At 52.3% G+C, this 11762-nt stretch overlaps 2 protein-coding genes across 2 annotated transcripts; one reads left to right on the top strand and one right to left on the bottom strand.

Annotated features, from left to right (window-relative positions):
• Nucleotides 1-345: 345 nt before the first annotated feature.
• LOC102038004 (C-C motif chemokine 4 homolog) lies at nucleotides 346-1463 on the top strand. Its single transcript, XM_005425153.1, has 3 exons — nucleotides 346-418; nucleotides 914-1025; nucleotides 1376-1463. Exons 1-3 carry the CDS (start codon nucleotides 346-348, stop codon nucleotides 1461-1463), a joined length of 273 nt encoding a protein of 90 aa, XP_005425210.1.
• A 3639-nt stretch (nucleotides 1464-5102) lies between these two features.
• On the bottom strand, nucleotides 5103-7037 carry LOC102034293 (C-C motif chemokine 5-like). Its single transcript, XM_005425132.1, has 3 exons — nucleotides 6794-7037; nucleotides 6206-6317; nucleotides 5103-5716 (listed from the first exon to the last, which is right to left on the bottom strand). Exons 1-3 carry the CDS (start codon nucleotides 6864-6866, stop codon nucleotides 5629-5631), a joined length of 273 nt encoding a protein of 90 aa, XP_005425189.1. The 5' UTR covers nucleotides 6867-7037; the 3' UTR covers nucleotides 5103-5628.
• Nucleotides 7038-11762: the final 4725 nt, after the last annotated feature.

The raw sequence follows: 11762 nt of genomic DNA, 5'->3' as shown, positions 1-11762 counted from the left end.
AACCCCCTCTGGAGTCCAGTGGGACCATTCTCCTTTTTGTGACCAGGTCACTTGGCACATTCTAGTTTCCTTTTGATTTGAATAAAGCAAAAATGAATGCTGAGTCACTTGGCATTGTGAGGGACCATATTCCATTCTACCTCGCTTTTTTCTGTTCCCTCTAATTCCCTTCAGCTGTTTCACTTTCATGTCATCCTTTATCATCATCTTGGAATTTCCATTTCGGCTGCTCCCAGCTGCCTCCAGGACTCCCTTTTAAAAGAGGGATGAATCCAGCTGTTGCACACTGAGCTGCATCTTTCAGAGCTTCTGCTCCTGCCCTGGCAGCCCTCACCCAATGGAAAGATGAAGGTCTCTGCAGCTGGATTGGCTCTTCTCCTCATTTCAGCCTCCTTCTCCCAAACTTTCTCTGGCCCAGGTGAGTCCTGCTTTTTCATTTGTGAAGGGAGAACAGATATGAACCTTCCATATTATTTCTCCATTGAGCTCCCATGACAGATAAGTGAGAATTTTTCAGCATTTTTGCCATTCTTCACTCCGCCCAGAGATCAACTGCATGTAGGAACCCTGGAATCAGAAAATCATCCATCCATCCATCCATCCATCCATCCATCCATCCATCCATCCATCCATCCATCCATCCACCCTCCATGCATCCATCCACCCATCCATCCAACCTGGGCTCAGAGTTATTCCTGGTTAGAATTGAGCCCTCCTGGGGCTGGAGGAGTTGTGGAAGTGAAGCTCTGAGCAATGGCAGAGTGAGAATCTCACAGCACCTTGAGTCTGCTCAGGGCATTGGACCAGATGATCCCCAATGTCCATTTTAACCTTAATTATTCTCTAATTTCTCACTACCTTCCCTGCCAGCACAGGTCCCAGAGCTCACATTGTCTTCCTTTGCCTCTTCTAGCTGGACTCGAGATCCCAGTCTGCTGTTTCACATACAGCCAGCACAGGCTCCCACGGAAGCTCATCCAGCACCATTACAGCACCAGCAGCAGCTGCCCCCAGCCAGGCATCGTGTGAGTGCCAGCATGGGACAGGGCAGGGACAGCACCGGGGGGGGGGTGAGTGACCAGCTCTGCACTGCAAGGGGGGCTGTAGGAACAGAGCAGGGAGAGGGGAATACCAAGGAGAAAGGGCTCTCACAGGGATTGCTGGGGATGCTCGTGGGGGGATTCCCAGGGATGCTCCTGCAGGAGTGGAGGAAGCAGTGTGAGGAAAGGGATGGCAGTGGCGAGCATCACGGCCAGCTGCTGCCTTCAGCATCAGCACAGGGCAAAACTTCTTGCAATGCTCAGAGCTGGGATCCAGGCTCTCCTGGGAAGCAGGTATGAGTGGAGATCTAACATGTCCCATCCCTGTTCCACAGGTTTGTCACAAAGGAAGGCCGCCAGGTCTGTGCCAATCCTGAAAACACCTGGGTCCAAAGCTACCTGAGAATTTTGGAGCAGTACTGAGTGAAGCAGTGTGGCAAGAGTAGCTACTGTCATGGACAAGTCACGTTATCCTGAGCTCCAGCCATGGAGCAGGACCCTGGGACAAGAGGAGCCACAGGAGCATCTGCAGGTGTCCCCAAGGGACTGCTGGAAGGGCACCTTGTGTTTGGGGCTGCTGCTCATCCTTGGCTTGCACAGAGCAGGTTTCAGCCTCATCCCTCTGCCCCAACCCCAGGCCCATGGGACTGCACCTTGGCTGTTGTATTATTTGAAGTTATTTAAGAAATCATCATATGGGGCAGTCAGTCCTTTTTTTTCTGTGGATGATTAAATTATTTATAGGAGGGTGACAGGGAGGGTATTTCTAGGAAGGTGACCCAATGTTGGATGATGGGAAACCCTGGTTTATACATGTCAACTCGTGATTCTGGAGAATAAAGAATTTGGAGAAAACCTTTGCTTTTCCCCTTTTACATGCCTCTGTGTGGTGTTCACCAGCACACACAGAACAAACCTCTGAGCCATCTGAGCCTCTATAGGACACATGAAGATGGAAAATGGTTTGAGGCAAACCCATAAAGTTTCCATACTGCAGACTCAGGAACAGCCTCCAAAACCTCATTCCCCCACAACACACACCCCCAGTCCCCACATCCTCTACAGAATTAGAAGTGTTTATGCCCACATGGGGGACTTTTACATTCGTGAATCTGCTCTCTACACTCCCAGGCATGTCGCACACATTTGCTGCTCCCAGCTCCACACACCCCACATCAAACTGATACTTGGGTGTGCAGCATTGAGACCAGCAGTGATGGAGAGGGACAGGGACCCCATCTTTCATTCTGACCACCCCAATGGGGGTTGTTCCTCACTTTCCCACCTGTAGAACAAGGGGAAAGGTCCAGCTCTTGCTGTAGGGGTAAAACAGCCAGCAGAAAACCTGCTGCAGTTGTTCTCAGGATGCAGCTTTCCATGGGAACGTGGATAGGAAGGAGCAGGTGCCCAAAGGCACAGTGCGGGGCACACCTTGTCCATGGAGATCATGCTCAGAGTTCCTTGACATCTTCACTCCGTGAAGAAATCCCAAAAGGATTTGGGTATAAAGGACTTAAAGCTCATCTCATTCCACCCCTGCTGTGGGCAGGGACACCTTCTACTGGACTTTCATGGTCCAAGCCCTGTCCAACATGGCCTTGGACACTTCCAGGGCTGGGGCAGCCACAGCATCTCTGGGCACCCTGTGCCCAGGCCTCACCACCCTCACAGGAAAGAATTTCTTCCCAATGCCCATTCTAAACTGACCTCCTTCAGTGTAATACCACTCCTCTTTGACCTACAGCAACAGGCCCTTGTAAAAGTTTTGTTCCCATCCTTCTTACAGACCCCCTTCAACTGCCCCCACAGCATACTCCAGAGTTGGCCTAGCCTTGCCCACATCTTCTTCCTAAAGCAAAAAAAAAGCTTTCTCTTAGTGTTTATTTTTTTCCCCTGCAGTTATAAGTCAGATTTGGCAACTCTGAGGCTGGGAAAGCACCTCTGTATTGTCTTGTGATTTCTCTCTAGTCTTGTGTTTTCTGGGCAGGAAAGCCGTCTGTAGTCAAGAGGGTCATGAACACCCAAGGAACAGCATCCCAGTCAAGGGCAGCCCAGCCCAGGACCATCCTGTGTCCCAAGAGATGGTTCTTGGGCCATACATGGAGAGGTGAAAATCTGCAGGGGGTGTATCCTGAGTGTGGCTACCTCACTGTGCTGTGAAACCGTGGAGCAGAGTGATTGGTGGATGGACAGGAGCAGGTGAAGATCCCAGGAATGGGGTGCTGGATGTCTCCTCTACCCCTGAGGACATCCCAACCCCAAGTTTGGCACTGCAGAGCAACTACAGGAGCCCCAAATTGTCCCTGCTCTGGGACTGTGAGCTGAGAGGTGATGGAGAAAGGGAAGTTGAGGGGAGTACTGAGGTTTATCCCATGCCCAGGATGCAGGGACAGGCTGGAGAGGCTGGATCATCCAGTGCTGTAGCTGCCTCCCCCCAGGACAGTCCCTGGCTGTGTGCGCAGGCACTTGTGGGAATTTCCCTCTCAAGCCTTTCTGGTTTCAGTTTCCAGTTGCAGGACTTAGGGAACGTTTCCTTCCCTGCCTGCAGTAGCAGAAGGCATCAGGAGATCAGAAGACCTTCATGGTTCCATGGGCAAAACACTGGATAGCCTGGTTTTCTCTGGCCTTTTTGAGAACATGAACCCTGTGGCTGTTCTCTCTCTCCCAGCTTCACTTGAAGAAGCCCTGGGAGGAGAAAGGTGCCAGGGACACCCTCAGTCCCAGTGTCCACATTTTCTCCTGGCTGGTCACTGCTCCCAAACCCATAACGAACATCCTGGCATGGCCTCTCACTGCCACTCCTGGAGAACTGATGGTTTGATCTTGGCCTCACACCTCAGCCTCTTCAATTTCTGTCTTTTCAATTTGCACTGGCCACTTCGTCCAAGAATCCTTTCTTCTAAACACACCCATTTATACATCCCATCCTTGGTGCTACCCTGTGGAAAGTGGGGGCTGGATGGATCGGGCTAAGTACAAACATGGTCTGTGAATCTGCCCAAGTCCTGGTGGGAACTTGAAGGTCTCTCTGCTTGAGCCTTGTTTCTCTCCTTGTTTCTGCTTTTCTTTCCTAATCCTGCTCTGCTCCAGGTGAGTCCACCCACCCAGAACCATAGAATCACTAAGGTTGGAAAAGACGTCCAGGATGGTGGCTCCAGCCATTCCCCCAGCACTGCCAAGACCACCCCTACCTAACCCATGTCCCTAAGTGCCACATCCACACATCTGTTAAATTCCTCCAGGGATGGAGAGTCTGCCCCTGCCCTGGGCAGAGGTGATGATGAGCAAGGAGAGGTCAGGAGACAATCTGAGCATCTGCAGACCACTGTGGCACCAACGGGGCTTCGGGCTGTTTTACAGACAGTTTACCTCACACTGGTTTTCTGTCCCAGTTCTGAGGGACACAGCCCGAATTGTTCCCATCCCCTGCAGAGGTCCAGCAGGGAGGTGGGACCAGCAGTCTCATTTTCTGCCCGCAAAGTTACCAGCCAGTTTTAAGGGTCAACCGCAGGCTGATAAAATGCTTTTGTTGGTTTTACTCTGTGCTTTTTAAAACAAAATCTTGTTTCCTGCCCCAGGAAGCTGCAGAACAACAGTGAATTGGTGCTTGTCTTGCAATAAACATTAACAGAGTATCCCAAGAGTTAAGCCTGGCTCAGGCTGCATTCCAAAGGAGCCTGTGCCAGGGATGTAGTCCTGGCCATCCCCCTTTCCTCTCACCACAGAGACACCCTTGAATCCCCACCCTGAGATTTCCAGGCATTCCTTTGCCAAATCTGCAGTGGCACAGCCCCACTAGCTCCCAGCCTTGGCTATGATATGATGGGCGAGAGGGCAGGGAAGAACTTCTGGCTCCGCATAAGGGCAGGGACTGGGAAGTGTGGGAGGTGCTGGGGCTGATGCTGCTGTGGTGCTGGGATCAGGGAGGCCAAGCAGAAGGGAAGGCTTTTCGACCTAAGAAGGCTGGGGCACTTCCAGCTGAGAAGTTGGGTTTTTCTCCTACATCTCCGAAAATAGTTGTAGTGGGGTCCCCATTTTCCAAACAGGAGGGGAACAACCAATGATGACACAGAGAGAAAACAGCTTTATTCATTGGCACCAGCACAAAACAGCAATTTGAGAATAAGGCTGAACACTGTGGTTCCACAACAAGCATCCTGTAAGTAACGAGGGTACCACTTCCTTCTCTAGGGACAGATCTTGCATCATCTACTGCACCGTTACAAAATTCAGTAGGAAAATTCATCCTGAGCTCATAAAACAGCACTCAGAGCTAATTCCAACCCACAAATAGCTCTGGGATTAAATCCCCCTCCCATTCTAGCAGTGGAGGCACAAGATGGGGCTCAGTTTAGCCACATCACACAGCAGGGCACCCCAAGATGGGTCTGCAAGGCCAAGAGGTCTTCAGCATCACGTTTGCCCTAAGTGTAGCTGAATTATTGTGGATAAATGACACTTTTGCAAGGCAAAACAAACTTCCAGGATCCTAAGGTGGCTCAGCAGGTCCTGGTGCTCGGCAGTAGCATTTCTAGGTCTGTGCCAAACTCTCATGGGTGGTCTGGCAGGACTTCTCAGCTTCCAGGGCTCACTGCAGCTCCAGGCTGTTCACGTATTCCTTCACCCACCTGGCATCAGGGTTAGCACAGATCTCCCGCTTCTTCCTGGTCACAAACCTGGCGAGTCATGAGTTCAGGGAGAAAAGGAGCATCAGGGACTGGGGTCATGTTATTGGGTCATCTCTCACAAACTCTCAAGCATCCTCGAGCTCCAGAGTGTGCTAAAACCCAGGGGGAGATCAGGGTCCTTTGGGAGACCCTACCATGCTCAGATATTTGTCCCCTTGTCCTATGCAGAGGTGAGCCCAGGTGCAGTGTGGAATGTTGTGTGGATTGAGTTCATCAAACTCTGGAAGGTCCTGCTGTCTCCTGACCTCCTTCCCATGCCTTATTCACAGCATCAGGACAGTCCAAGGAGACCAAGGGACCACTTATTTCTCAGTTGAGGAGGGTGAGGGCTTACAAACTGCACATGGGACCTGGGCGGCTGCTCCCTTTCCCCAGGTATGATGCCTCACAGCATCCTGCTCCTGGCCCTGTTAGATGTGAAGCCAGGAGCCCAAAGGCTGGCAGAGCCTCCCCTCAGGGCCCAATGCTGGTACTTACACAACTGCTGGCTGAGAGCACTTGCTGCTGGTGTAGAAATACTCCTGCACATGACTCTGAGGCAGCTTTCGTGAGATGTAGCTGAAGCAGCATAAAGCCATGTCGGACCCCACTGGAAGAGATCAGGAAATCCAGCCTGAGACCATTACTCAATAAATTGCACATTCCTGGCTGAGAGCACAGGCAACCACCTCCTTAATCAGCTGAACTGTCCCTTCTCCCCCTGTTTTCCCTAAAAATCAGCAAGAAATTGCTGTGAACAGAGAAGCTTGATAAAAAATATTGCTAGGTTTGTTTGTTAAATGTTTTACAATAACATCCAGGGTAAAAATCCCTATTGTTACCCTGTGTCCACTCCTAAAGGCCAGGAAGAAAATGAGGGGAGAGGAAACCTGGAAACTTTTATACCAGTAAAATTCATCCCTAAAATAAAAGGATATTAGAAAGGAAGACCAGTCAAAATAAATCAGGAGAAGTTATTCAAACAGGTTTCCAACACTTGCAGCTGACTTTTGTGAGTTCTGCTCCAAATTACAGGCAGTCAGAGCAAAAGTCCACCCCAGGAGAGCAGAGGGATGCTGTACTCACATGGAGCAGGAAGGGCCTGAGAAAAGAGGTCAGCAACCAGGATGATGGAGAGGCAGAGTGTGGAGATGTTCATCCTGGACAGGGATAAGCAGAGGCAGGATCAGAGCAGGTTCCTCCTGTGCCTTTTGTGAGGTGCTGGCTTAGTCCTTGCTTTTTATAGGGACAGTGGCCAGTCAGTCAGATTTGAAGGCAAACATGCAATTTCCAAAACATAATAGAGCTGATGTCATGGCACCTTTGCCTCAGAAATACTGAAGAAAAAAAAAAAAAAAAGAAACAGCTGGCTGAGGAAGTAGCAGAATAGCCTTTGTGTGAAGGGAGGTAAGTGTGAGCAAATCAGCCTCCAGTGACCAAGACAGGATATGAAACCACCCTTGAGCAGCAGGTTCACATTTGCATCATCCAAATCAACTCTGCTTATCAAAGTCACCCCAGCATCCCCACAAAAGCACCAGGAGGACCCAGCTCAGTCTCATCTTCAAGGAACCAGGTCTGGGGGTCAGGGGTGCTCAGAATCTCAAATGGAAGGTGCAGGCTCCACCAAGGGGTCCCTTCTCCAGTGGTGGGTCTGGGAAATGTCCAGGGTGGATACAGGGGGTCAGTGAGGGCAGCATGGGCAGCAGGAACACTCAGTCTGGAGACTGGCTGTAGATCCAGGCTGGCAGCCTTGGCACACCATCAAGCACAGAATTCTCAGTGCTGTGCTTCCAGTGTGGGGCTGTGCCCTCCAAACCCCTCCCAACAATCCCAGTAGGGGCTGGGCTTGACTGGGAATCCTGCCTGGATGTTCTAACTCTACAAAGAGCATCTTCTCCAAGTGCCAATGGGTTTGGTTCAAGGTGGGATGCAGAGGGCAGAGCAGGAGCTTCCCCAGCCCAGGGAGTTGAGATGGACCAAGAGACTCCAGTCCCTGGTGCCCACCTACAGTCATGGAGATCATGGCATGGACTGCACAGAGGCCCCTGGCACTGCCCTTGCCGTGACATGATGGGTTCCCAGGATGTTCCAGGGAGCATTTCCCCTTTTTCCATCTCTCTACTTTGTGACTGGCCCCCATTTTGCCAGCTCACAGCCCATGGTTCCTCTGGGTGTTTTCCAGCCCAGATGCTGCTCACAAGGTGCCACAAGCTCGTGTTTCCCAGATTTCCTCACTGACCCTTGTCCCCAGAGCTGCAGAGAAGGGCTGCTCTGCTGCCATTCTCCTTCTCCCCCACTGGCCTCATGGGTCTGTGGGGGCACTCAGAACCTTCCCAGTGTACCCTCCACTACAGTGTCCCCATGGGTGGGGACCAGGGCTGCAGGAGGGTCTCCAGGGTTGTGCCAGGGACCCTGCTGGGGTGGTCAGGAGCCCATGGTTTTTCCCAGTCATCCTCCCCGGAGGCATCCAGCTGCTGTCCTGAGGACCCTGAGGACTCTTCATGAGCAGGAGCTGGAGCTGAACCAAGTGCCTGACATCATGGGGTTGTCACAGACACATAGTGGTGGCATTTTGGGGCAGCACAGCAATGTGCTGCAGGTATTCAGGCTTTGCAAAGGACACAACCTCAGCTGGAATTTGCCAAGGGACTCTTCCTGTCAGAGATGGGGAGACGGATTATTTATTGCTACCATCATATTGTATTCCAGAATTGGTCTGGCTAATTGATGTGAGCATTTCTTATGCCCCAGATCCATGTAGGGTGTAAAGTAAGGCAGTGGGATCACCCTCATCTTCTCAGCACAACAACAACCACTGCATTTTGTGCTGAGCCTCATCCCCACTGCCCCAAGGCTGATCCTGGGGCTGGGATTTCTCTTTCCAAGGAGCAGTGCCTGTAGAAAAAGTCTATTTTTATGTCCCACACCTGCCTTGCCACATGGCCCTACAAAGGGCTCCAAAAAGCAGCTGCTGTGCTGTGTCACCTGCCAGTCACCTGTGGTAGGTGGCAGAGATGGAGACTGTCCTGCCTTGGGACATGCAAATGAACCTGTTTGGTGTTCCCAGATCTGCTGGCAGATGAAGGAACTGTTACTGCCTGTGACACAATATGTGATAGGGCCAGATCAAGATCTCAGAAACCACAGAAAGATTCTGGTCTCCCAACCGCAAGGCAGCCAGAGCTCACGTTCTGTCATGGCTGGTAAAGGCAACTGAAACCATGACATCTGATTATTGCTCTCACAGCGAGGTGTGACTTCTCAGCCCTGCACAGCCTCCCCCTTCCCTGTCCCACACATGCCCAAGGACTGGCACAATCCCGTAGGATCATCACACAGCCCAGCCTTGCCCCTCACTCAGGGGCTTTGCCCTGTGCAGGATTTTTGAAGGTGCATTCTGCAGCCCTGGCCGTCAGAGCAGAGATGTCAGAGGTTTGGAAAGATGCCAAGTCATTTGTTGTAGGTCCATCCTTTCTCCAAGCCACATTCCCCAAAGCTGCCTTCCTTTGCCTTCTCCTTCTCCTTGAAGGGCAACTCCCCAAGGAAAGGTGTTGGCAAAGGTGGCAGCTGGGATCCACCAGGTTCTGAAGGGGAACTTGAGAGGAGATTGTGGCACCACAGGGACCGGGGGCTGGGGGATGCCCAGAGTCCCACCGGGACCCTCTGACCAGATCATGGAAGGGCTGCAGAGGCGCACCATGGTGGGGTCTGGCCTCAGATGGAGACGGGAGCTGCACAGACCATTTTTTGGAGCTTCATGGCACAAGGCAAAGCACAGGGAGGTGTCTGCAATCTGTGTGCCTCGATCCCTGAAAGCCAGGGAGGTTTTCTCTCTGTCCATTTACTTCCCCTCCCAACCACATGCAAGCATCCAAGGAGCACCCGGCCCTCTGCTGTCCTCCACGGGAAGCGTTCCTGGAGCCCTTCCACCCACCTCCACCTCAGCCACGGGTCATCCCTCAGCTGAGGAGCCCTGGAGACGCACCCATGCTCCCCTCTTGGGGTCTCCTCTCTGCACACAGCCCAGGAGCTCCATCCTCTGTGTCAGTGCTCCTTCCCCTTGAATCAGAGCCCTGCTGTGCTGGGAGCTGCAGGCAGAGGTGACACTTGTACTGTCTCCTTGAGCCCTGGGCTCTCCCTTGTGCTTTTTGTCCTGAGCAGGGGTCTGCAGCTCTGCAATGCCCTGTCTTTGCTGGTAGCAAATCCTTGGGGAGTGGGGGGACCTTTTCCAGCCCCTCTCCATCTCTCTGTTCATCAGGAAGTCACTTTTTGTTCCCTTTCCGTGGGACAAAGGAAGACAGAAATCTCTACTCCCCCTAAGGACTCCCTATAAAAGAGAATCACCAACTGCTTACCTGCTCTTCACAGCTCCAGATTAGGTTCCAAAAGCTGGCCACAACCAGCTATTTTCTCAAGACAAACAAGATGACCAGATTACTGTAAACTAGCAGGACTGGGCCTCCAGATACACTCCCTGCCCAGCACCAGGGCTCAGATCATTTACCCTTGCCCAGGAAAGGCTCTCCTGACACTCAGCCTGTATGTGCACTGCTGTTCTCCCAGGTGACTCTGGGGAAGCTCGGGCTGTGCACTGGGGGTCAGTATTGTTGTGTCCATGACACTGTGCCCAGTGTGGTGTATGTCACATGAGCCTGGCAGTGCACAGCAGCCCCAAGGGGGCAATGATCCAGTAGCAGCAGGAAAACCTCCCTGGTGAACCTCCAGAGGCTGCTACACTTTTTCCTGAACCATTTGCTGTCACTGCCTTCCCCAAACCTGCCTTTGATGGTGGTCAGAGTCATGGCACTACCATCTCCTGCTTCCCTGGCCTGCAGGATGGGGTCCCCTTGCACAGAGGGGCTTCCTGATGACACAGACATCCCTGCCAATTCCCCCAGAAAGGCTGTGAAATCCATCCTCTCTGGTCCTCTCCTTTAACTGCGGGGAGCAAGGGTACCTGTCCCTTCAGGGCTTGGTTGATGCCAGCAGCGGGTCATTCTAGTGTTGGCCACTCATCTCTGGTGGTCACCACTCCCCCCTGGTGGTCACCACTCATCTCTGGTGGTCTAGTGGTCAGATTTTCACACTCTCACTGCTGCGGCCTGGGTTCAAGTCCCAGCCAGGGAAGGGGTTCCTGCAGCCACCACAGGTCCCAGTCTTTTCCTGGGTGGCTGTGCTGTCCTGGAACAGCTCCTGGAGTTCAGTTCAGGGTTCAGAAGGTCCCAGTGTGTGGGGCTGGGTCAGGGTGGCACGAATTTTGGGGGGTGGCAGCAGCCTCCTGTCTTCCCAGTGCCATCAGGCAGCAGCTGCCAGTGGGGTAATACCCCTGTGGTGGGGTGTGGGGAGCAGGGTGCGACAGGGATGCAGGGGGCTCACGAGCCAGTGCCCCCATACCTACCCCAGGGAGGGGTTTTACACTGTCTGATGCAATACTGGGCACTGTGGTGGTTTATGTCCCCTTCCAATGCCATGGCCACAATTTGGCCCCATTTCTCCCAAATCTCCCAAATGCTTTGTTGTGCCAGTCAGGAGTCGTTGGAAGGGAGGGAATTGGCATGATAAAAAACATTACCCTGCCCCTCCAGAATCTGCTTCTTATCAGCCTTTGCCCTTATCTCTTTAAAACATTTGAGGCATTAGTCTCTGGCTATCAGTGACAATAAATCACAGGGCTCTAACAAAGTTCAGTCTGTCACTGCAGAGTGATGGCTGTAGGGAGCAGGGTGATGGGCTTTTGGGAGCAGGGTGACACAGCTGCAGAGAGCTGGGCAAAGGGTTGCAGAAGGCAGGGGGACACATTTATAGAAAGCAAGGTGACACCTCTGTAGGGAGCAGGGTGACAGCAGGTAGCAAGCAGGGTGACACATCCACAGGAAACAGTATCACACAGCTGTTGGGAACAGGGTGACAAGGCAGTATGGAGAGGGGACATGCTATTTGTTGAAGATGGCATGCAAGATGTTTTCCATTACCATCTGTATGGCAGATTACTTTTGTCAAGTGGGCAGTTTGCCTTATCTCTCTCTTTGAGTGACCACATTCACACCTCCCT

This window comes from Geospiza fortis, unplaced genomic scaffold (assembly GCF_000277835.1).
Source record: "Geospiza fortis unplaced genomic scaffold, GeoFor_1.0 scaffold59, whole genome shotgun sequence".
Taxonomy (NCBI): domain Eukaryota; kingdom Metazoa; phylum Chordata; class Aves; order Passeriformes; family Thraupidae; genus Geospiza; species Geospiza fortis.
Note: the sequence above shows the minus strand (reverse complement) of the source record. Positions and strands in the feature narration are given on the sequence as shown.

Excerpts from the sequence above, each read along its gene's own strand:
- LOC102038004 (XM_005425153.1), top strand. The coding sequence starts at position 346 with ATGAAGGTCTCTGCAGCTGGATTGGCTCTTCTCCTCATTTCAGCCTCC. Across the intron at positions 419-913 it reads CCAAACTTTCTCTGGCCCAG|CTGGACTCGAGATCCCAGTC; the intron begins GTGAGTCCTGCT and ends TGCCTCTTCTAG. Across the intron at positions 1,026-1,375 it reads TGCCCCCAGCCAGGCATCGT|GTTTGTCACAAAGGAAGGCC; the intron begins GTGAGTGCCAGC and ends CCTGTTCCACAG.
- LOC102034293 (XM_005425132.1), bottom strand. The coding sequence starts at position 6,866 with ATGAACATCTCCACACTCTGCCTCTCCATCATCCTGGTTGCTGACCTC. Across the intron at positions 6,318-6,793 it reads TCAGGCCCTTCCTGCTCCAT|TGGGGTCCGACATGGCTTTA; the intron begins GTGAGTACAGCA and ends GATCTCTTCCAG. Across the intron at positions 5,717-6,205 it reads TGCTCTCAGCCAGCAGTTGT|GTTTGTGACCAGGAAGAAGC; the intron begins GTAAGTACCAGC and ends ATGACTCGCCAG.